The sequence below is a fragment of the Sceloporus occidentalis genome, unplaced genomic scaffold (genome assembly GCF_023333645.1).
Source record: "Sceloporus occidentalis isolate IW3139 unplaced genomic scaffold, rSceOcc1.0.p SCAF_8, whole genome shotgun sequence".
Taxonomy (NCBI): domain Eukaryota; kingdom Metazoa; phylum Chordata; class Lepidosauria; order Squamata; family Phrynosomatidae; genus Sceloporus; species Sceloporus occidentalis.
Window position 1 is genome coordinate 11,810,341 of NW_028316988.1, and position 23,224 is coordinate 11,833,564.

General features: G+C 46.9%; 3 protein-coding genes across 6 annotated transcripts in view; 1 reads left to right on the forward strand and 2 right to left on the reverse strand.

Moving 5' to 3' along the window:
* Window positions 1-36: 36 nt before the first annotated feature.
* On the forward strand, window positions 37-4,462 carry PAXX (PAXX non-homologous end joining factor). The gene is made up of 7 exons (XM_089534641.1): window positions 37-341; window positions 1,392-1,452; window positions 1,785-1,834; window positions 2,533-2,723; window positions 3,406-3,486; window positions 3,820-3,913; window positions 4,179-4,462. Exons 1-7 carry the CDS (start codon window positions 244-246, stop codon window positions 4,216-4,218), a joined length of 615 nt encoding a protein of 204 aa, XP_089390767.1. The 5' UTR covers window positions 37-243; the 3' UTR covers window positions 4,219-4,462.
* Window positions 4,287-10,977, reverse strand: CLIC3 (CLIC family member 3). 3 transcript variants are annotated; one of them, XM_089534639.1, is made up of 7 exons: window positions 9,896-10,977; window positions 8,961-9,014; window positions 7,233-7,342; window positions 6,712-6,837; window positions 6,135-6,241; window positions 5,728-5,903; window positions 4,287-5,267 (listed from the first exon to the last, which is right to left on the reverse strand). In XM_089534639.1, the coding sequence occupies exons 1-7, from the start codon at window positions 9,938-9,940 to the stop codon at window positions 5,106-5,108; spliced, it is 780 nt and encodes a 259-aa protein (XP_089390765.1). In that variant the 5' UTR covers window positions 9,941-10,977; the 3' UTR covers window positions 4,287-5,105. The 3 variants fall into 3 exon arrangements, with proteins under 3 accessions (XP_089390765.1, XP_089390764.1, XP_089390766.1); XM_089534638.1 differs by having other exon boundaries at window positions 9,110-10,977; XM_089534640.1 differs by lacking the exon at window positions 9,896-10,977 and adding an exon at window positions 9,100-9,191.
* Window positions 10,978-11,079: 102 nt separating this feature from the next.
* Window positions 11,080-23,224, reverse strand: part of ABCA2 (ATP binding cassette subfamily A member 2) — a 44,757-nt gene continuing 32,612 nt past the window's right edge. For both annotated transcript variants that reach the window (XM_089534637.1, XM_089534636.1), the window contains exons 32-49: window positions 23,092-23,197; window positions 22,726-22,837; window positions 22,317-22,377; window positions 21,747-21,921; window positions 21,139-21,254; window positions 20,661-20,808; window positions 19,850-19,973; window positions 19,569-19,701; window positions 18,797-18,914; window positions 18,498-18,676; window positions 17,688-17,829; window positions 17,399-17,533; window positions 16,549-16,652; window positions 16,211-16,303; window positions 15,853-15,955; window positions 15,362-15,499; window positions 14,928-15,137; window positions 11,080-14,163 (exon numbers count right to left, since the gene is read on the reverse strand). In XM_089534637.1, coding sequence (XP_089390763.1) covers window positions 14,128-14,163; window positions 14,928-15,137; window positions 15,362-15,499; window positions 15,853-15,955; window positions 16,211-16,303; window positions 16,549-16,652; window positions 17,399-17,533; window positions 17,688-17,829; window positions 18,498-18,676; window positions 18,797-18,914; window positions 19,569-19,701; window positions 19,850-19,973; window positions 20,661-20,808; window positions 21,139-21,254; window positions 21,747-21,921; window positions 22,317-22,377; window positions 22,726-22,837; window positions 23,092-23,197 — 2,233 coding nt within the window. In that variant the 3' untranslated portion in view covers window positions 11,080-14,127. The remainder of the gene's footprint in view (window positions 14,164-14,927; window positions 15,138-15,361; window positions 15,500-15,852; window positions 15,956-16,210; window positions 16,304-16,548; window positions 16,653-17,398; window positions 17,534-17,687; window positions 17,830-18,497; window positions 18,677-18,796; window positions 18,915-19,568; window positions 19,702-19,849; window positions 19,974-20,660; window positions 20,809-21,138; window positions 21,255-21,746; window positions 21,922-22,316; window positions 22,378-22,725; window positions 22,838-23,091; window positions 23,198-23,224) is intronic.

A 23,224-nucleotide genomic window follows, 5' to 3' on the forward strand; every position in this document is an offset into this window, starting at 1 on the left:
TGTAGGCCTATGCCAGGTGGACCGCGACTCCCAGCATCCCTCAGTGACAGCTGCTGGAGCTGGAGAAGGTGCCTGCTGGGAGTTGTAGTCCACAAGGGCAACTTTCCTTTCCTTGGCAACACTGGCCAGGTGTTTATTGCTGCCTTTGGAGGCTTCTTTCCCACTGGCTGCAAAGCCCTTCTTGCAAAGAGAGAGGCAGAAGCGGGCAGGCATTCCCACGAGACGTGCTGACACGCATCTGCTATGGCTCTCTGGGGCCCCCTCCGAGTGATTGAGGGCGAAGCGGGGGATGATGGGCGCTGCCTCCTCTACCTTTCCCAGGAGTCCCCTCCGAGGATCCAGTGAGTGCCGAAAAAGAACCCCCATAAATAACATCCACACTGCGGAGCTAATCCACTTTGACACCGCTTTAACCGCAGCTTCTGACCCTTTCCTACAGGAAACCCTGGGGCTTTGCAATGCTTTTGCTTTGTTTTGCAGCACTCTTTGGCAGAGGAGGCTTTGCAAAACTACAAATCCCAGGGTTCCCTTGGATGGAGCCACAGCACTTAAAGCGGCCTCAAACTGAGTGATCCCTGCAGTGTAGACAAGGCCAAGTAAGCCTCAGGGGATTTGCAAAAGCTGCCAGAGACATTTGCAAAGAGGGGGATTCAAGGAGCAGTAAGTCCCCCCTCTTGTTAATTTTTAATGCATGCCTGGACATTTATTTGTTTGTGCAAATGTTTGCTTCCTTGTTGATCCTTTGCTATATGCAGCTGATCCCTTTTTTTCAGGCTCCTCTGTTACAATGTTTAGCGTCATTCCAAAGCGAAAGTGTTTTGCATCCAGAATTGTATCCAAAAAGAGCCCTATTGGCAACATAGAGTCAAACAGAAGCCTTTCCCATTAATGGCATCCAATTACTTTAACGTTACTAAGTGTATCTTCACAGGGCTTTCTTTGCAGGAGGGTTGGCTCTCCATTCGGGGATCAGTTCCAACAATTCAGTCAATAATTCAACAATTAATAAATCTGCTGATGGAAGTCATGTCCCAGAATCCTCCGGCAGTCGTCCAACAAAGTAATTTGACCAAAATCTGAATTTGTTATTATCTATCTATCTATCTATCTATCTATCTATCTATCTATCTAATTTCAGCATTGGAGATTAAAGAACATTTAAAGCATCCTGCAAACAAAGCGAAAATGGCGAGTGATTGTGCGAATGATTATCACACACAATTGTGCAAACAAAGCATTGTCGCTGAAATCCCAAAAGTAAAAAGATGCGAATTGGTGCTTCTTTGCGACCATTTTAACAGCGAGTTTTGTGCGCCGTCATGTGACATCGTTTCATGTAACTGCGCAATTTCCCCTTGATGTTCACACTCTCTGGCCTCCTTTCCCCGCAGTCTCACCGACGCTTGCGACTTGTGGAGTTGTGAGATCGCAGCGGACAAACCGGGCGGCAATGTAAGTACAAGCGCTTTTAAATTTCCAAAGCAAGGATCTTAAGTAGTGAGCTACAAAATGGACTGATATATAACTGAATTTCCTTTTTCACATTCAGGACACTATTCTCCGTTTCAAGTTTAAAAAATTGCCTCTTTCATAAAAGGTAGACTATTCCTGCAACTTTAGGCTCCATCCACATACAGTTTTCCAATGGTAATAAATGGAGATTTGAAACCAATCTCTGGACAAAAGTCAGCCTGGTTCAGCTTTTCATTCTGTCCATAATCATAATTAATAAATAATAAATAATCATGCCAATTGTTTTATTTCTTGCCCTTTTCTTCTTGCAGTCTCCTGAGAACGGTCTGGGTCCCTCCAAGGAGAGCGTTTCCAAACTCAGGTGATGCTCTCCAAGTCTTACTACTTTCCCTTTTTAGAAGACCTTAATTCGGATTAAAATCCAGGATATTAAATTAGTAGAGCCTGGAAACTTTGCCTTTTTGTATTTCAGGTCCCAAAATCCTTTGTTTTATTTCTTGGTTGGGTAACAAAAAAGGTTTTTTGCAACCCTAAAAAATGTTAGGTGATCACAAAAGATGGGGATATTGTCCTCTGTAGGACAGGGATGGACCCTATATTTGTATTTTCTGAAGACCCCCCAAAGTCCTTCAACTCACCTATTTAAAAAACCCAACAAAAGCATGACTTTAAGCCAATTTTTGCCCCCAAATCATTGGGAAATCCACCCCCAAATTGCATTAAAACACATGAAAATACTTCCCACTTCATCCCCAAAAGTACCTCCAAAACCCATTACACCTGCTTTCCTCTACAGTCCCTCTCAAAATGGCAGCCAGGAGTTACATGACATCACCTGCTGCCATTTTGGGAAGGATTGCAGAGGGAAATGGAGGTGTTTTAACTTGGACTGGACCTTGGCCCCATGGGGAGGGGACTTCGAAATGAATTGATCTTAATAATTGGTGACCCCTGATCCTACTCCATCTTGAAGTCTCTTTCTAGCTGTGGGCTTTTCCTGAGCGTTGCGCCATGTTGGCCTTTTTCCTTCCGCCATCTTACCATCCTTTCTTTTCACAGAGAGGTCTTGGTGCGCCAGACCCCCACCCTGACCCTCCGCGACTCCGTGGCCACCCTGCGCTTCCAAGATGGCGGCCAACGCTTGGCCTTTGACCTCTCCAAAGTGCCCCTCTCTGAAGCCAGGAAGCCACTCCAGGAGCTGATGTTCGGCTTGGTGGCGCGGGTTCACGCCTTGGAGGAACGCTTGCAAGGTCCGCTTTGTGCAGAGTCACAACGGGAACATCGTCAGGGAGCCTGGCAAAATTGATTGATACAGAACAGATTACCAGCCCTCTTAGCATTTTGGAGATCTGGGAATGTTTTGGGAACCTGGGATTGCCACCAATGGCTTCATGTCAGTTTAGTCCAAACTTTAAAGGAGCGATCCAATATCCTCCAGGATTCAGTCCTAAATGCATTTGTTAGTCCTTTGGGGGGAATGTCACTTCTCCAGGATGCAAATTTCCAAACAGATTGCATTTAGGATAAAAGATATTAAAGTTTTCCAGGATGCAAATTTCCAAACAAATACACTATTTAAAGTTCTCCAAGTTGCAAATTTCCAGATAGATTGCATTCAGGATAAAAGACATTATTTCAGCTTTGAAGAGGCAGAGAAGAGAGAGTTCATTTTCCTTTCACTGATACATTGCAGTTTTAATCTATAGACCTTTCTTTAGCATGGGCTTAAAAGAAATTTGTGAAGCAACAAAACACTGACTATAATGGAGAACCTCAGCTGTGTTTTTTATTCATTGTGATGGTTTGCACTTTGGGCTGTGTCTTGGTTTTGGCCAGTTTCCTTGTGAGTTGCATTGTGTCCCAGTTTTGGGACAAAGGCAAGAAATAGACCAAAGAAACCAATATTTCTGACCGCTTTTCTCTTCCTTGCAGAAAGATCGGCTTCCGCAGCTCCATCACCGGTCAGCAGCCCAGAAAAGGCCACCTTAAGAGGCCAAAGTATCTTTGCTCCAGGTAGGTTTTGGCACCTGCTCCGAACTACATTTGTGTGTGTTTGTGACGCACTCAAAAGGGAGGTTTCCCTGGTTTGCAGCAATGTGCAATTTCTAAAGTGAAATAACCTGGCGACTCCTCTCTGCATTTAGTCAAGAAAGTGCTGTTCTTAAAGAAATGTTGTTGTTGTTGTTGTGTGCCTCCAAGATGTTTCTGACTCTCTTGGCGTTTCCTGGCAAGGTTTCTTCAGAGGAGGAGCATGGCTATTGCCTTCCTCTGAGGCTGAGAGAGTGGGACTTCTTGCCCAAAATAGTAGTCACCTTCCTTCTTCTGGGTTTTTCCCATTGCAACCAGATATAAGCCCCGCAAAGTGCAAGACCGGAGCTGGGCAAGCGTCCACAAAGAAACGGCTCCCGGGAGAATCGCTCATCAACCCTGGGTTCAAAAGGTAAATGCCACTGTGTTGGTGTGCCCTTAGTGCAATGCCACTACATTGTGGTGTTCATAGCACACTGCCACTGTGTTGGTGTGCCCTTATCACAATGCTGTCATGTTGTGGTGCCCTTAGCACACTGCCATCACATTTTGGTGCTCATAGCGCAATGCCACTATCTTCTGGTGTCCTTAGCGCAATGCCACTGCATAGTTGTGCCCTTAGCGCAATGCCACTGTATTGTGTTTGCAACCCTTTCTCTCTCTGTGTTTCACTCTAGCAAGAAGAAGCCAAAAGGAGTGGATTTTGAAGACCCTTGACTGTGCCCCAGATTGATTTCCACATCTGAATTCCCAAAGAGCCCCTTCCTGGGTTAATTTTAATGAGCTGCTTTTAAAATATTTATTGCATAAATGAATTTTTTAGACACGATTGCACACAGCAGAAGACATGTGTGGCCTGTTGCTTATTTTACAGTCAAAGTGGATCTCAGAAGGAACGTCACAAGACGGCCTCCTTCCCTTTTAAAAATGAACGATGTCTGAAGCAATAAAGCTAATCTTATCAATACTTTCTTATCTCAAGTCTGCTTCTTAACCAGATGCGCTACTGCCCTCTAATGGCTGGAAGAAAGAAATCAACAAATGGTGTTGTGTTTTGAGCTTTCGACTATGACTCTGGAGACCAGGGTTCAAATCACGGCTTGGCCATGTCAACGCAATGGAAGACCATGGGCAACAAGCCACACTCTCTCAGCCTCAGAGGATGGCAATGTCAAATCCTGTTATAGAAAACCCACTATAGTTTCTCCTTAGGGTCTCCGTAAGTCAGAAGCGACTTGAAGGCACCCAACAAAAATGCTGGAAAGAGCCCAGGGAAATCTGCAAAGATGCTAAAAGTGTTCCCTGGGAGATATAGGAACAACTCCTTTATTTATTCTAAAGAAGGTGGCATCATCTGCTAGAAGGGTGATGTGTAGTTCCCCAACCATTTTCCTCCATTGTGTGACCATAAGCGTGGTGCAGCCATGATGGAAATGGGGAAATGGTGCCATTGGAAAGAGGGGCATGAGACCGAAGCCGGGTGCCCTCCATCAGTGTCCACTTGGGTCAGTCTCTGTCTGTGGTTCAGTGGCTCTGAGGAAGGTGGCCAGAAGCAATCCAAAGTGACGGGCAGCTTGACCGCTTCTGTTGGCCAATGGCCATGGCTACTCCAGTGGCCGGACCACCCCGCGGTAGGCCTGGATGATCTCCTCAGCATTGGGACAGGTGTACTTGAACTCCTTCACCTCGGCCGCACTGTCCAGGTAACGCCAAACACCGCGCAGCTCCTTGGGGATGCCAGATTGGCGGTAATGTTGGCACACGACCTGAAGGAGGAGAGCCAAAGTCAACGGAGAAGGTGGAAAAACCCCAAATTAAAAAAAAGAACACTATTATTTTTACCTAAGAGAGGACCTCTCTAGGAATCTCCAGGTCCTCAAGTGCAACTCTGTAGTCAACATCTGCCAGAAGTTGACCATAGGATCATGCTGGAGGACCTAGAGATGCCTAGAGAAGTGTTTCCTCTAGGAACGTCTCAGTTCCCCAGCACAACTCTATGGTCAATTTCTGGCAGAATTGCGCTGGAGGACTTAGAGATTCCTAGAGAGAACATATTGGTCAAAACAACAAATAATCAAATCCACAAAAGTCAAAGTCATAAATGTGGAGAGCCAATTGTAATCATCATCATCATCATCATCATCATCATCATCATCATCATCATCATCTCCACATTTGCCCCAGGATGGTCAGCCCATGGGCCCTGGTCAAGGCTGAAAGTCTTACGTGGACGATGTTGAGTTTGGGCAGGAGGCCGCAGTCAGCCAGGGTCATCTGGTCTCCATCCAGGAACCGCCGCCGGGAGACGATGAGGCTGGGGTCCCGGACCAATTCGTAGTCCAGGGGGTTGTTCAGGTAGTTGTCCAGCTTCAGGAGGGCCTTCAGGAGGTTCTTCTGCAAGACTGGGAAAGAAAGATGCAAGTCCATTCCAAGGCCAAAACAACGTTGGACCCAAATCCCCACCTAGTTGTCCACTCTATTCTGGCTTGACACCCAAGAGTGACCAGAAAGCCACCTTAGATCTTTGGAGATCTTAGAAAATTGTCCAAGACTGAACAGGTCCCAGCCTGGGAGAAAGGCATAAAGGACTTATAAAGACATGATTCCCCAACCTGGGACCCTGCCGCCCTCACCTTCGTCCTGTGCAGGTATCGGGTTCTTGATGTAGGCTGAGAAGCGGTGGAAGACGTCATTGCCGGCGATGGAGGACTCTTTGTACCTGGGAACCAGGCTGGGGAAACTGGAAGGGGAGAGAAGATGGGGGAGACCCAGAGAGATTGCAATATGCTGGGGATCGGGGCAGAAGGTGGTCCTCAACCTCCTTGCAGGCGCGGGCGGACATTTTGTCTCATCATGCACAACCTCCACTTTGGGTCCAGCCTTTACAACTCTATGGCAATTTCAGTGCTCAAACCCACTCTGAAGAAACTTCTCAAGAAAAACCCATTCTGCTTAGGGTTGCCATAAGTCAGAAAAGACTTGAAGGCACACAGCAACAACAATTGTGTATTCTTTCATGGCAAGTGGTTGGACTGGCAATTGGTCCTTATGGTCCCTTCCAAATTCATGGATTCTAGGAAATGCTTTGCATTTTCCAAAGTGACATATTCTAAGCATGGCGTTCCAGCCCCAGCTCTACTTCATTTCCTCCCCAATTGCAGACACACACTTTCTAACACACACACACAACTTGGCCTGGACTTGGCTTACTTTGGTGGCCCCAGGGTCTCTTCCAGAAATTCTTCGATTTTGAGGGTGTCCGTTTTGGGCTCTCCGTCGTACAGCAACACGGGGAGCTGGGCTCCGGGTGCAAAGTCCTTCAGCACGTCCAAGGACCTGGAAATGGAGAGCAAGGAAGCTTGGTTTTGGAGGCCAGGAGAACCCAATCAAACCTTCTGGGTGCCGAGTTCCAGGGAAGACATAAAGGGAGACCTGAAAAGCTGGGCCACCGTCTGGACTTTGGTGCAGCTCACAGGCTTTCAGCACCAGTCCTAAATTATTATTATTATTATTATTATTATTATTATTATTATTTGTATCCTGCTCTTTTCCCACAACTGGGACTCAAAGAAGATAATAATAATAATAATAATAATAATAATAATAATAATTCCATTACATCTTTCTTGAACGTCCACTGCGTCTCCTCCTTTGAGGGTAATGGCACCTGGTCATCCTGGCCCAGGTTGGCATGTGGCCTTGGCCTTGACCCATGGAGAGGGGTCTCTCACCTCTTGGTGTCCACTGTGGTCAGCGTAAAGGGCACTCCTTTGAGCAGCAAGATCATGAAGAGCCGCTGGCAGAAGGGACAGTGACCGATGGTCTCTCCATCGTCGCTCGCCTGCGGAGGAAAAGAACGAGGGTCACCAAAGAGCCTCCTTTTCCGAACCCCCCCAAGTTGTTGTTGTTATTATTATTATTATTATTTATAAAGTGCTGTATGTTTATACAATCAATTAAAATAAAATAAAGGCCTGCCAGTGGTGTACTTCCTACAACAAACAACGGGGATTAAGACATATATTAAACCAGAAGCAATTAAATAAACAGCACAGGTTAAAACAGCAGAGGCTCACATTCATGGAAGGCCTGGGAACCCTCCCCTAGAAACAGGATTCTTTGGCATTGCAGCCGCCTTTTCCATTTGGACACCAACAATGTGAGGCCAACAACAACAACAACAACAACACAATGTTGTTTTCTTGGTCCCTTCTGCACTTTCGTATTTCATGGACAGGATGAGAGAGAAACGCGTTTTGCAAAAAATGCTGTCTGCATTTTGGGGAAACCGGTTTGGGCGAGGTTTGTTCCTGTGCGCATCGGACGATGTGGGCAAGGGAGGGTTTGCAAAGCATGCCAAGCGCATGGTCTTTATATTGTATATTTTATTACATGTCTTATTTTATCTTATAGAGCGGGTTTGCTCCAGGGCTGGGCTGGCCTTGCATCCTGCTCTGTAAAACCTATAATCGAGAGGAAGGGCACTTTTCAGAGTAAAGGAAATCATCATAATTATTGTTGTTGTTGTCTCCGCAGAGGAAGTGCATCAAATTGGTCTGGCATTTCATAGTAAATTAAAGCCCAAACAAACAAACAAACAAACAAACAAACAAGGCTCAGGATGAAAGGCTGCAATTAAAACCAGATCCAGATGCAAAAAGGGACGAATGCAAAAAAGGGAGAAGGAAATGCAAAGAAAGAAAAATGAATGAATGGGAAACCCAGGGCCCTAAGGGGGATGATGGGAGTCATGATTCCTTTTTAGGGGCGTCAATAATGGGGTGCAGATTGCACAAATTTTCACTTTAACCAAATGGAACTATTTAAATGCAAACACATTTAGGCCGTGCATATAATATTGCAATTTAAAAGTCTAAGTTTAATTTTGCTAGGCGCTTGCGATGGATTTACGGATCACACAAATTTTCACCTTAACTACATGAAACTATGTAAATGCAAAAGCATTGAGATTGTAGGATATTGCAATTTAAAAATCTAAATTTTAATTTTGCTAGTGCCTTCTGTCACAACGACTGCCATTACATTCAACAATACATGGAAATTATGACATATATATATATATATATATATATCATTTTTTAAAAAACACGTTTCCTATGCTACATATAATTACGATTTATGAGTAACGTTAGTAACAAAAAAGCATTACTATGGGTTCTGTATGGTGTCAAATGGGAGGAGGAAGTCAATGGAGTGACCGCACCAACTGACCCCAACCTTACTGACCGCTACTGGCGACAATCCCTCCATTTCAGAAACATATTGTTGCATGAGATTGCAATTGCAACATTTCTCCCTTGTGGCCACAACACAAAACCGCACACCGTACCAACATTTTGCAAGGAAGCGACGGCTGTTCTTTGTCCCCCGCGGCATCTCTGCATCCCCCCAACTTGTAGTGACCCCAGTTAACCTCTGCGGCCGAATGGTGTGCTCACCTTGACAAACAGCTGGAGTTTGGAGCTCTCCGCCATCCTGAACCCCCGTCCCACCTGCAAAAACGAGGCACCTCTGTCTCAATGTGTTTTTATGCACCGGACACACCCTCCGCAAAGCTCCACCGGCAGCATTCCTGACCTGGCCTTGCCTCAACGCCCTGATTTTGCAGATGCTTTGCTTGGAGGAACTCCCTCTTTCGCTTCTGCCTTGGCAGAATCCGGGGGCTGCTGGCAGAAAGTCCCGGGGATGCAGCCTCCATCGTCCATCCAAAGGGACCTTCGGCCTCCCTTCTGATACTCAAAGTGGACCTTCGGGGTATTAGTGGACCTTCTCCTTTCTTTCTAATAATCAAAGTTGACCTGAGTATTAGTGGACCTTCAGCCTTCCTTTTAATACTCAAAATGGACCTTCTGCCTTCTTTTTAATAATTGAAGTTGACCTTCTGACTATTAGTTGATATTCTGCCTTCCTTCTAATAATCAAAATGGACCTTCTGCCTTCCTTCTACTAATCAAAGTGCACTTTCTGAGTATTAGTGGACCTTCTGCCTTCCTTCTAATACTCAAAGTGTACCTTTTGAGTATTAATGGACTGACACTCTAATCAAAGTTGATTTTTTGGGTATTAGTGGATCTTCAGCTTTCCTTCTAATACTCAAAATGGACCTTCTGCCTCCCTTCTAATAATGTAAGTGGCCCTTCTGAGTATTAGTGGACCTTCTGCCTTCCTTCTAATACTCAAAGTGTACCTTCTAAGTATTAATGGACTGTCTGACACTCTTATAATACTTAATCAAAGTTGATTTTTTGGGGTATTAGTGGACCTTCTGCCTTCCTTCCGATACTCAAAGTGGACCTCCTGAGTTTCATTGGACCTTCCGACATCCTTCCAATACTCAACCTCCTACTTCTCCAGAGTCATGGCAGCAACATGCCTGGCGTTGTGCTTTGACACCAGAGTCCTCCTGCATTCTTCGCATTCCTCATTGCGTGGCTCATGCTCAGTTTCCGTTGCGAGCGATGTGCCATCAATGGGAATGATGAACCTCATACGGGGAACGCAGCAGCCCTGCCTCTCTTTCCACTTGTATATCAATATAAACACACTCCTTTGCCCTGCCTTCTTTCGACTTTCGCCTCCCCTGAAACCAAAAGGGCGAGAGCTACACATCCAGGAGCATAAAAATAGCCATAATATTTCGGTGCTGGATTATGTGACTCAAGCAACCTTTCAAAGGCTGGCAGAGATGGATTTAGCGCCTGGTATAATAATAGCCACAGCCAAAGGTGGTTCAGATATCTATTCTGGGAGGAAACCGGGCCCAGCACTTGCAGCCCTATCACTTGCGCATTACTCTGCCGTCTTTTTTTCTATTCCAGAGGATTTTTTAAATAGAAAAAATATTATAATTCATTAAAAATACAATTCTGTTCCTGACGTCACAAAATGTTAACAACATCCACAGTCAAAGGGAACTCAGATATCTATTTGGTCCAACGCTTGCAATTTTACAACTTGCACATTTTTCTCTCTTTCTTTGCATTGCAGAGGGTTTGTTAAACAAAATGTCATGCAATTCATTTTTAAAAAATATGATTCTATTCATGGTTCCCCAAAGTGAGCCTTTTAGGCCAAAAAAGGGGGTGAGTTGCTTCTCCTGGAAACCTCCAAGGATGCAATTTTTTTGGCAGCCGTTTCCTTTAGAACAGGGAATCATATGTGGACTACAACTCCCATAAACCCTAACCAGGGGATACTGGGAGTTGCAGTCCAAAACCAGGGAACATTTCCAAGATCCCCCTCCCCACCTTGGTCTAAACCCCCTAAAATAAGCTGAAGACCCCCGGCTGGTTCTATAGAAAAACAGACTAGACAGATTTTGCAAATACTCCGGGAGTAGAACCACTGAATAATCAAACTACGATGGACTTCCTCCAGCAAAACAACAAACCAAACCATGATGTTATGCAACCATCTGAGGGCATTTTGGGGAGTTGCATTACTTTCCCCTTTTGAAAGCAACTGTGTTCAATTTCTCACCCTTCTTTTGTCATTCTGTTCTTTCCGGACATTGCAAGGGATGATGGCATTTCATAAGGACTCAGGTCGTCTCAGGTCGGTTATGACATTTTTATTAAAACAATAATGATATATTCACAGTCCGTCTTCTGCCTGGGTCCCATGTCCCTTACTTTTGCCTTTTGCTAGCAATATACAGGCTGCCCTGCACAACAGGGCTGGCGTTCAACTCACCGTCGGATGCAGCAGAAAGGATCCCACATTTTTGCAGACCTGCTTATATAAAGTCAGAGCATTCGAACTCTGGAGTCGAAATATCATATCGTTGAATAACAACAACAATTCAATGATCCCATCCCAAGGAATGCAACTGGCTGGTTGCTACAGATCTCCCTTAAAGGGACCCAGTTTGGACTACAACTCCCAGCATCCTGGTTGCAGGATTCTGGGAGTTGTAGGCCAAAGATAAAAGGAGATGGGTAAACTTTTCCAAGCTTTCTCAATCTCTCTCTCTTTCCACCTTGGTTTAAAACATCGGTTCCCAAACTTGGGTCCTCCAGATGTTTTTTGGACTCCAACTCCCAGAAGCCCCACCATTAGGAATGCTGGGAGCTGAAGTCCAAAACATCTAGAGGACCAAAGTTTGGGGATTGCTGGTTTAAAGCATGAATAAGACTTGTGTCAACCTCCAGATGTTAGTGGACTACCATTTCCCAGAATTCCCCATCACTTGCTGGGGCTGCTGGGAGTTGTAGTGCAACAAGATCTGGAAGGAGTGCATTAATTTCATCCTTGTTGAAATGAAAGTTTCTCTCTCACACACACAATCAGACACACAAACACACTCCTCCGCAGAATAAATAAATAAAAGCAGAAACTTGCACTGGATAAAAATCACAAAACTGTACATAAATGCCTCTCCCACATCTGCCTGCATTGCAAAATATTAAAATACAATTCATAATCGATCAATCAATCAATCAATCAATCAATCCATGTTTTGGAGGAAGCAGCCCCAGTTTGGCACAGAGTGGATTCGTTCTCTAGAAGGAACCTAGGAAGTCGGATTCCTTCTTGCTGGATCGGGGATTCTGGGAGTTGCAGTCCAAAAAAGTAACTTCTCCAAGCTCTGGGTAAATACCGACAGAGGTAGCCCCGACGGTCCCAACTTGTAGTACAGTCCAAAAGAACAACAAAAAGAGGTGGATGTTTTCAACCTGGAACGAACGCCAGATGTCCGAACGATGGAGAACGGAAGAGGATGGATGCCGGTTTCCATGTTTTATTGCAGGGGAAACCCGAGGATGATGCAGAGCAGCAAAGGACGATGTCTAACTAGAGGAGACCCATTGAATCAAGGGGCTGGCTCCCTCCTGATCCAATGGATCTACAACAACAGGGCTTACGTGGCTTTGTGCAACTCTCCTTCTTGCATTTATTGCCATCCACACATGCACACGCGTTGCTCAGGACCAAAGGTGTCAGAGGGACCCTGAAGATCCCCTTTGCTAGAGAGGAATCCCTGCAAAACTTAGCCTCCCTCAAACAGGGACACACAAAACCATCAACCTTTGCACACAACCTATCCCAACATCCACGGGTGCAAAGCAATTCATTTGCTGGAAGAGGCAGTCTTCCTTCCTCCCAATCCCTTTCCTGCTTGCAAGCATCTGAGCCAGTTGCTGCTGGAAACAGAAAAAGGAGAGACTACAAGAAATGGGAGACCCACGCCACCCCTGCGAGGCGGGCCTCTGGAAAACAAGGCCAACGTCTGACAACCGGTCGAGAGTTCGAGAAGCAGGATTGTCACGAAATAGAAATAAAAACTGCTGGTGCAAGGTCTCCCGCCTGCCACTGTCATGCTGTATTGGTGTAACACGTTGCTCAGAGTTTTCAGAAGTGCAAAAAAAGGTCGGCCGGAGGCTGGCAAGGGTCTCCGACGGAAGGCAGGCGGTCCTTGGAAGGATCCGCGGGATCCCAAAGACGGAGCCGAGGGATCCCTTCCAGTCTCGCCCAGTCGCAAAGCCCTTCTCTGGACATTTCTGCCTCCAAAGGAAGCCATTCCAAAAGCAGATACATTCCACGCGTTTTTGGCCATGAGGACTAGTAGCATTAGTAGCTGCTTCTTTTGTTGTTGCTGTTGTTGTAGTTGTTCAATGTTTTAGAAAAAAGGGAAACGGTTTTGAGGAGGAGGAAGATGAGCAGCATTTCATGATCAGTTCATTTCTCTCTCTCCCAAGAAAGAAGCTAGGAAAGAGAAACCAGAGTTGAACCAAAAAGCATGAGATTCAACACCATTTTGAGCAATGAGGCCCAAGTGAGTAAGAGAGGCAGTTTGCAAAAATCTGCAAAGAGCAGACAAGAGAGCAAATCCCTTTTTGCCCTGTGATAAGTCACCCAAAAAGATGGAGACATAGGAGCAAAGGAGGTCTACCTTGCAGGGAGAGCCAGACGATATTTGCTTCATTGTCTGTGTCTTGTCATGGTTTAGCCTCTTGTCCACCTTTTTGGCACCCCAAGCCTTCCTCCAAATCCATAAATGCAAACGATTCCACTTCCCAACTCTTCCTCCAAAGAGCTCCACATGAAAGTGCATAAAATGTCTGTAAGTCAAGCGATGCCGCAGCAGCCAAACGAGAAATGTCCTCAATGTAGTGAAAGACATACATTCCTTCAAGGATGTTCTGATACTTTGGGGGCCATTTTGGAGTGACCTGAAGTGGTGTCTCCTTCACAAAGCCACCGTCCCAAGGACAATTGGTAGGAAATGGACACCAGAAATGCAACACTGGAGCTGACCAATAGAAGTGTCCTTTGGTGTGGCCAAACCATGTGCCTCCCCAAGTGGCCGGAGAATGGAGAATAAGGTGATCCTCTCCTTCCTTTGCTGTGTTTTTGCATGGATGGAGCAGAAAGGGATTGAGGAAGGGTCCTGTGCTCCAAGGTGGTGCCTCATGGTGACCAGCAGAGTAGCCTCTTGTCCAGGGCAAAACTGCCAAGGCTGGACACTTCCTCTGCTGACCCCATTCCTCCTTCCAAGGTTTCAGTGGTGGATGGTGGGGAGGGTCAAGGATGGCCAAGGGCACCGATGGAGGAAGGAATCCGTGGTTCCAAAGCCAAAGAAGGGGCTGTGTCCCCCTCAGTTTCTCAGCAAAGTGTGTCTGTGTTGAAGGAGAGCTGGGCCTGCAAGAGGAGGATGAAGAAGATGGAGGAGAGGAAGAGGAAGGGGAAGAAGGTGCAAAGAAGAGGAGGAGAACAAAGAGGAAGAGGAGAAGCAGGAAGTGGAGGGGAAGGAAGAAGAGGAAAAGGAGAGAAAGGGGAAGGAAGATAGGAAGAGGGAGAGTTTGGTGAGGAACTACAGATCATTGGTTGAGAATTCTAATAATTATCCCTACACTGCAAATCCCCAAATCCACTGCATGGACTCACAGTGAAACCATGGTTCTCTAATGGTGCAGTCTGCAAGGACCCCCAAGAACAGCCAAAGGTTTGCTTCTAGTGTTGAAGACACCTCCAAAGATGCATGCCCTGAACCCTTGCTTTGCATGAGTGCCTCTAGACTCATTCATCCCTGGAGTTTTCCAAGCGGAGTATCAATCTCCTATTAACCCTTCCAGGAACTCCCTTGGGAGCCACCTTCACTCCTAGGGCCCTTTGTGCAGTTTCTCCCCATCCTTCTCTCTTGTTCACCTGCCCTTCCTGCCAAAGCTTCTCTTCATCCTCAAGACCTCTTTGCATTCTGAGTTGTCCCCCTGCTATCCCTGAATTTCTCCATTCCCATCCCACCACCTTCCCTGCGCTCGAAGCCCCTGCTTCCTCAGGCAGCCAAACCAGGCTCCCAGCTGTTTGCTGCCTAAGCAGCCTTCCTGGTGGGACAAGGCAGGGCAGCTCAAGGCGGCGCAACCACCTCCAAAGCCACGTCGGCTGCCTTTCTCCTGGCCACTCACCCTCTCCTCCTCAAAGCTGATCAGTCCCTCGTCGTCGGTCTCCAGATCCTCCGGCTCCTCCACCACAAGGGACCGCAGCTCCGTTGGCGCCGCCCGTGGCCGAAGGAGGCTCAAGAGGCGCTGCAGAGGGGACTCCATCGAACAAGCCGGGCTGCTAGCCTCCTGCTGCTCCAGGTTGTCGCTCTGCTTCTTGGCAAAGTTCACAAAGACCTGGGTTTGGAAAGTGTCAAGAGTTTGTAAAGAGTCAAGCCATCCAGACACAGTTTTCCAGACACTCCACCCCTCCCATCGTTCTCCGTCAGGGTCTTGGATAAACTGTATTTTATTATTTTATTTGCAATCTTTTTCTTTTTAATATTGCGATTTCCCTCGCTCCGTTGACACCTGAGACAGTTCCAGAGAGGGGACCCTACATTTTCCCCGTCCGCACTTACATTGTCCAGTGTGGTCTGGCTGACGGAATAGTCCTCGATGCCCAGGATGTCCACTACTTGCTCCATCTTGCTGAAGACCTGGGCCAGAGAGATCTGCTCGGACTTCAGCTGGTATTGCACTTTTGTGTGGTGCCTCTCCTGAATTGGGGAGAAGAACAAGGAGAGACTAGTCCAACCAGTCCATAGCTGACCAATCATCGGCTGCAAAAGTTCCCTCGCTCTTGCTGTGATGGATGAAGACCCTCCAGAAAGAGCAGAGGAAACCAGCTTTCCCCTACTTGGCACCCTCTGGACTACAACTCCCATGATGCCCCACCTACATCTGTGTTTTGGCCCAAACTTTTAAAAGGAGCTATGTACAAGATGCTGGATGTATGATGAAAACAAGAGTCCAGAAGCACCTTGGATTGCTCCCTTGATGCCAGCCCCTCAATTCCTTTCTCCAAGAAACAAAACCTTTTGGACTCCCTTTGCTCCAAACTGAGCCTCACCTTGAGGATGGCTTCCGGAAAGTTCCGGTTGAAGAACCGAACCACCTCTTTGACGTTCAGGCTGGATTTGGTCCGGACCGTGATCATGTAGCCATCCCCAAACCTGGCCAGGAGGAGATCAGGAAAGGGGGAAAGTCAATACCATTTTCTTTCTATGCATAATGTTTTGTTACGTTGCAGGGAGCAAATCTCCCGCTGGTTTTGTCCTTACAAAACCTGGAGATGAATATTTACAGCAGTTTTCTATGCATAACAATTCCTCTCCAACATTTCAGGACATTCAAATACGGTCAGATGAAAAGTGACCAGTCCTTTGCCATATGCGCCAATAGCATCCTCACCTGGCCCTTCGTCTCACCTGTTCTTTAGATGCTGGATGCTTCCCAGGCACTTCAGCCGGCCATTGACCATGATGGCCAGACGTGTGCAAAGGGCCTCGCACTCTTCCATGCTGTCAGAGACAGGGGAAAAAAGGGAAGGCTTGTATACATGTGGTTTTGGGGGGTTCAGTTGCAAACTAGCCAAACTGGAAAGCCCTAAGGGAACGCCCATCATCTCATATTTTGTGCAAAATGAGAAGTTGGTGGTGGGGGAACCCTAACAATTTTTCTCCCCATTGGACTTTGTTGTCTAAGGTCACCCAAATGGTGCTCTGGGTCTTCAGAAAGCATGAGGGCTGGCATAGGCCTTGCTCACCTGTGCGACGTCAGAACCACCGAACGGCCGGTTTTGATGATGTCCAAGATCAGGTTCCATAGGAAACGCCTGGCTTTGGGATCCATCCCCGTAGTTGGCTCATCCTGAAAGTAAAAGCGACCATAGGGTTGGACTAGTTATTATAGCAAACCCTAAGACTTACATCACTAGGGCAGGGCCCACGCATTTATTGCACATGGAACAGCATCTTCTGCAAGGAAAATAGTACTTTGACACAGAAACACTCTGTGCAGAAAATACTGTTTTCTGCCCAACGAAAGCATTTTCTATGCAAATCATGTGAATTTTATGCAAAACAAATCTACAACTAGAGCATTTTCTGTGCCAAAAGCAGCTCAGGAATTATTATTTCTGCATTGAAATATTATTTTCCACAAATAAAATGCTGTTTTCTGCACAAAATAAAAAAGTACAAACTTGGCACAGAAGCAATCCAAACAGTCATGGTTCTCATCAGCCCAGGATTCTTCTCATCATCTTTCAAATATGCTTCAAATATTTTCTAATATTCTTTCCATGCCTAGGGTCCCCCAATATATAAATATCTAAATTTACTACAATCACTGGGGTTATTATTTGGCATCGGAAAAGCTGGTTTTCGAACCTGTTTCCTCTGTAAATGAGAAAAAAATATTTTGTCTAAGGTGCTGCAATCCAACGGTTTTGCCACTAAATGTCAATAGAGAGCTGCTGGGTTCAATTTGCGTAAATTTGCACCGATATGAGCTCCAAGCAAAAAGAACAAAGTATTGCAAGACTGGTCATTCCTGAGCACTGTAAATGATGGTGCTGCCATGCGCCTCGCCACCCTGACACCTTTGTTCCTCACCAGGAAAATGAAGGCCGGGTAGCCGATCAGGGCGATCGCGGTGGAGAGCTTCCTCTTGTTGCCCCCACTGTAGGTACTGGCAGGTTTGTTAGCATATTTGCTCAACTCCAGCTTCTTTAGTGCCCATTTGACCACCTGAGGGGAGAGAAACCAAACGGTCAGCCAGACGTTACACCAGTTCTAGGCTCCAGACCTTTCTCAAAGTTAGAGGTGGACCTGGTTCTCCTGGCTTTGGGCAATCTGGATTAGATACATCCCAAACTAAACCCTTCACTCAGCGTTTACTCACCCGTTCCTCGTCCTTCCAGGGAATGCCCCGCAGCCGGGTGTAGAGCTCCAGGTGTTCCTGGGCAGTCAACTCGTCAAAGAGGGCATCAAACTGCGGACAGTAGCCCAGGCTCTGCTGCACTTGGAGAAGGTCCTTCAAGATGCTGCCAAGAAAGAGATGCTCAGAAGATGCCCAACGCAGAAGCCAACGCCATTTCCTTCAAAGGAACTCAAAATGCGTTCTAATGGTCAAAGTGTATCTCTTCCATGCTGCATGCATTCCCCATAGGGTCATTTTTGCAACCCCTTAGTCTGCCATCTCTGCCCTAGAAATACCCCAAGTAAGAGAGCCCTAAAATTTGAGGTCAAGGTGTGCATTGTAAGACACTGATAGAAAGCAAGAATGCTGTCTCCCAGTCCTTCTGCGCCACTTTCAGAAGATTGCTACCAAAATGCCTTGGACATCTCACAGGCAAGACATGAAAGCACTAGCATGAAACCCCTTTCAACCCCCCTGAAGGTCTAAGTCCAAGTCAAGTGTTTCTAATCAAGACATTGGTTTTAACCTATATTTTGACTTCTATTTGCCCCTTAAGAGCAACTGTTTGGTGGAAAGTTGGGAACACATGTAATGAAGAAAGCAAAGCATGCATCCAATTGTTGCCACATCTTGTGGCAGGGAGTTCTCCCCAAGAAAATTATGACAGGTGATGAAAAGAGGAAGCACAAATCATTCAGTTTTGGGAGGAATCATGGCAACATTTGGTTTGATTCCCCCAGGAACAGGGTGCGAGAGACCCAACTTCTTCTCTGTGGTTCCTCAAAGACGTACCTGTGTCCATTGATGAAGGCCTCGCCACCGGTCGTGCTCTCGTCCCCCGTCAGCATCTTGAAGGTGGTGGTCTTCCCGGCCCCATTGACCCCCAGCAAGCCAAAGCATTCTCCCGGCCGGACGCCCACGCACAGCCGGTCCACCGCCAGGATCCGGCCAATCTTGCGGGATTTGTACACCTGCCACCCAGCAAACGGAAGGAGACAAAGGAAGACCTTGACGTTAATTGTGTTTCTCGCTCAACGCGTGTCCCTCACATGATTCACCATGATGGAGAGGAGAGGACGACAGACCCTCACCTTGGTGAGGTTCTCGATCTTGAGCATGTCATTGTCAGCGTCTCCCCGCAAGACGCGCCGACGCTCGTTCGCCACATCTATGTCATCTTCGATGGGTTTGGTGGACACCGGAAGGCGCCTGGGTTGGAGAATGCGGAGCCAAAATGTGGAGGTTGAGGGGAGGATTTGCACATTGTTGTTGTGTGCCTTTCCGACTTATGGCGACCCAAAGGCAAATCATGGGCTTTTCTTGGCAAGGTCTGTTCAGAGGAAATTTGCCATTGCCTTCCACTGAGGATGAGACTATGTGACTTGCGCAAAGTCACCCAGTGGGTGTCCATCTCCGAGCCAGGATTCGAACCCTGGTCTCCAGAGTCTTAGTAATCCAATGTTCAGACCACCATGCCATGCTGGACATACATATTATTGAAATATTTCTGGATTTAGGGGTGTGAGGACAGCCAAAAGTGCCCCATCGCTCTCAGAGAAAGAAAGGAAAAGACCACCCCAATGTTCACTATCGTAATTCAACCAACCAACCAACCAACCAACCACTTATTGACAGAATAAAAGCATCTGAATTAAGGGTTTGAAAGGTTTACTTTAAAATAGTTTGGGCCCTTTTGCAAACAGAATGCCATGCTTTTAGGATCCTGAGATGGGCCTCCTCCTTCTTCATGGCTTTATAGATCATAACAGGACAGACTATAGAAGACAAAGGAGGCTCCAGCATTTGACCAAGAAGACCCTTCCCCAGCCTGGAAGGGTCTCTGCCCTCAATGGGGAAACTCACTGTGGCTTTCGTAGGAAATTATACTGGCACATGATGGTGATGAAGAAGCCCACAAAGCCTTCAATGGTCATGGCAACCAAGCCCCGGGTCACGATGTCCCACTCGAACGGTGACTTCATCTTGTCAAATTGACCTGGAAGAGGAAATAAAAGGAAGGGAAGGGGAAGACTCAATGGGTGTTAAAATTTCAAATACAGTGCGCCCACATCATATACAGATGCCTTTTATGCGGCCCTGTGCCATTTACTGTATGGCGCGCATGCCCATGTTGGGCAACATACCAATCTTGGCATAGTATTCGTTGATGTATTCGTTGTAGGCCATCTCCATCAGCCCATGGCCCAAGTTGTAGTTGGGGAAGATCAGGAAGCAGCTCTTCAAATAGCTGTTCACCACTTTCAGGTCCTACAGAAAGAGGTCATAACGATTCAGGAACGTTAGAGGGATGCTAGAGAGAGCTGACGGTTCCATGATGCTAAGGAACATAGAGGTTGTAAAACATCTACCAGCACCCCATTATCTGAAAGCCATCATGGTGCATTGGATAAGGGCTGTAGTCAGGGACAGCAGGATTCGAACCCTGCCCTGGCATGGAAACTCATCCTAATGGAGAGCGACCACAAGTCAGCATCAACTCATAGGCATATCACAGCAACAGAAGGCAAGTATCTAAATTATCTGTGACTTAGTGCTGAACTTTGGCCCCTCAGATATTGGATTGCAATTCCCATAATCTGTGACTACTTCCTCCTTGGTGCCCTCTGCTAGCAGGGCTGGTAGGAGTCAAGCTCATCAATATCTGGAGGGGGCTGGAAATTTCCATCCAAAACTAATGGCATCTCCATTTAAAAGAAATTGTTTGGTTTATTTTTGTTGCTCTGTACCAATGGCTCTCACTACATCAAGTGGCAGGGAGTCCCATGCGTCCACTGCTTCCTGTACAAAGAAGCCCTTTGCTATGTTGTCAACCTCCACCTAGGCCTCTCCAGTCTTCATCTCTACCCTTTGCCAGCAAGGAAGGGTTGGGGCCCTTCTCACCTACCCACCCATTTGCCTTGCCAACCCACCATGCCCACCATCATCCCCATTCACCTTGTCATGCTCAAAGAGCTGCAGGAGGAAGGTGGCCACGGTGGCCGTGATGCCGATGAAGAGGTTGATGACGATGAGGAAGACGTAGGCGGAACTGGGCACCTCGAACCAGAAGGACGCCGGGTACATGATGGGCGTAATGGACCAACTGGAAGGAAGAGGAAGGAGAGAGGCATCAAACACTCCAAAGTCTCAACGGCACCTTTCTCCACCACAACAAAATAATCTCCAAATTTTATCCACATTTCTGTCCAAAATTAAGAGCTCTTTCTTTCCCCACCCGCCCCATTTGAGCAGAATTATGTAATTCTCTTTGTCAGCTTTCCAAAACCAACCAAAGGACCCTTGTTCCTAGTTCCCAGGGGGGTCTTGGTGCTGCTCCCCGCACCCTGCGTATCCCAATCCCTTGCAACCTCTTGGAGGGCAAAACTATGTCTCCCTGCCCCTGAGAGTGCCTTGGCTTCTAAAGTTGACATACCCATAGAGTAGGAAGAGGGAAAGCACGGCCGGGAAGTTGGTGGGCGAAGTGTAGGCCGGTAAGTCAAAGACGAAGAGGATGATGATGCAGCAGGTGGCCGGGACCAAGTAGTTCAGCTGCAAAGAAGCATTCACAACCAACAACACAAAGGCACTCAAAATGGGAGGAAAATGTCAGAACAGGCAGGCAATTTGATAGCTGCTTCGTGCCTTCCCAAAATCAGATCAGGACCTTTGTATGTCCCTAGAATATGAAAAAGTTCCCCCTCCTTTTTTGGATAACAACTCCCAGAATCCCCCATCCAAAGGAGACATGCAAAAGTTGTTGTTGCTGTTATTATTAGTTTATTTTCTTATATCCCATCTTTCTCCCAATATAGGGACTCAAGGCAACATCTATAGGGTTGGAAAAGTCCCCCTCCCTTTTTGAATGACAACTCCTAGAGTCCCCAGATGACAGAGGACATAATCTGCGGGATTACGGAGGTTGTAGTCTTTAAAGAATAGGAGGGGGGCTTTTCTTTAAAACTCTGAGCTTTCCTAAGGCTCTTGCCCGCCCAATGCCAAAACCCAGAGCAACCCTTGAGGAGAGCCAGCCTGCAAAAGTACCATGTCCCAGACATAGTTGGCCAGCCAATAGATGACTGGGTCACAGCCGCTGACAAACTGGAGGTGCTTGGCTTTGGTGGACTTCTCGGCCACCAGGAAGACCACGAAACTGGCTGGTACAAAGGACATGGCCACAATGATGAAGATGGCAATGACCACGTCGGTCCCTTGGAGGCTGCACAGAAGAGAGAAAGGGATAGATAAGGTCAGTTGGGGATGGTCAGCTGGGCCTGGCTGTCACAACTGACCAAGGAGTTTCTGAAGCCCAGTGCAACTCTATGGTCAACTTCCAGTAGACATTGGCCATAGAGTCACAGTGGAGGGCCTCCAGATGCCTTGAGCGGCTAAGTCTCTAGGCATCTGGAGGTCCTCCAATGCAACTCTATATAGTATGTAGAGAGATCTTGTAGCACCTTTGAGACTAACTAAAGAAAGATGTTGGCAGTGTAAGATTTAATAGACGTGTCTACTTCCACAGATGCATTCGGTCTGAGGTCTCAAAGGTGCTACAAGGTTTCTCTGCATACTATTCTACAGACTGCAGAGCAAAACGATCAATGGGATACATACAGGTAATCCAAGGAGAGGCTGGCGCTGGTTTTGTTCATGGGGTGGTTGGTCAAGGTGATACCTGGAGCAGAAAAGGAGATGATTTATCTGGGAGAGCTGTTTTGTGCTCTAGGCAGAGCAGGTCAGTTACGAAACCACCTTTATCTGTGGTTTCACTTTCCATGGTTTCAGTTCCCCGTGGACTGAAAATAATACATAGTCCTCCCTTATCCATGGTTTCACTCTCCACAGTTACCCACAGTCAATTGCAGCCCCAAAATATTGCTAGTATGGCATTTGGGACTATCCATGCTTTCGGGCACCCACTTGGGGTTTTGGGAACGTTTTTCCCATGGGATTACCATACCAAATAAAATACCAGGGCTCCTTGGGTATGTTAGTTCCTATGTTCCCAAAAGTATTGGCTTACCGTAGGCAGCAGGGTTCCCCCTGCTCTTAGGCAGGTTGGCACGAAGGATGGCATTGTTGAGGGTGTTAAGGTAAGTTGGCATACTGTGGTAGCCCTTGTTGTTGTAGTATACCTGCGGAGAGACCAGGAGATGAAACAGATTATAGTTCCTTCATTCAGAGTACAGTGTTGGATGAGCATCATGTTAGGTATGCTATGTTTCATGCAACAACGCTGCAAGGCAGGTTAGGCCCAGTTAGGGTTAAAAGATCAATACATCTGTGCCTTCCAGTTGCCTGTTGACTCATGGCGACCCCACAAATCTCATAGGGATTTCCTAGCCTGAAGATTTACAACCAAGTGGCAACACAACTGGGGGTTTCCTACCTGGGCGGTTCTCCGGACGGCGATTTTCCGAACCATAGGAGGTGCCTTGACACCAAAGGATGCTGGGATGGCTTTCTGGATATTGCCAAAGGTCACTGCTCCGTACCTGTCAGTGAAAGACGGGCAGAATGGG

Excerpts from the sequence above, each read along its gene's own strand:
- CLIC3 (XM_089534638.1), bottom strand. The coding sequence starts at position 9,220 with ATGGAGGCTGCATCCCCGGGACTTTCTGCCAGCAGCCCCCGGATTCTG. Across the intron at positions 7,343-8,960 it reads AACTCCAGCTGTTTGTCAAG|GCGAGCGACGATGGAGAGAC; the intron begins GTGAGCACACCA and ends TTTCCTCCGCAG. Across the intron at positions 5,904-6,134 it reads GATACCTGCACAGGACGAAG|TCTTGCAGAAGAACCTCCTG; the intron begins GTGAGGGCGGCA and ends TTTCTTTCCCAG.
- PAXX (XM_089534641.1), top strand. The coding sequence starts at position 244 with ATGGCTCTCTGGGGCCCCCTCCGAGTGATTGAGGGCGAAGCGGGGGAT. Across the intron at positions 1,453-1,784 it reads CGGACAAACCGGGCGGCAAT|TCTCCTGAGAACGGTCTGGG; the intron begins GTAAGTACAAGC and ends TTCTTCTTGCAG. Across the intron at positions 3,487-3,819 it reads CCAAAGTATCTTTGCTCCAG|ATATAAGCCCCGCAAAGTGC; the intron begins GTAGGTTTTGGC and ends CATTGCAACCAG.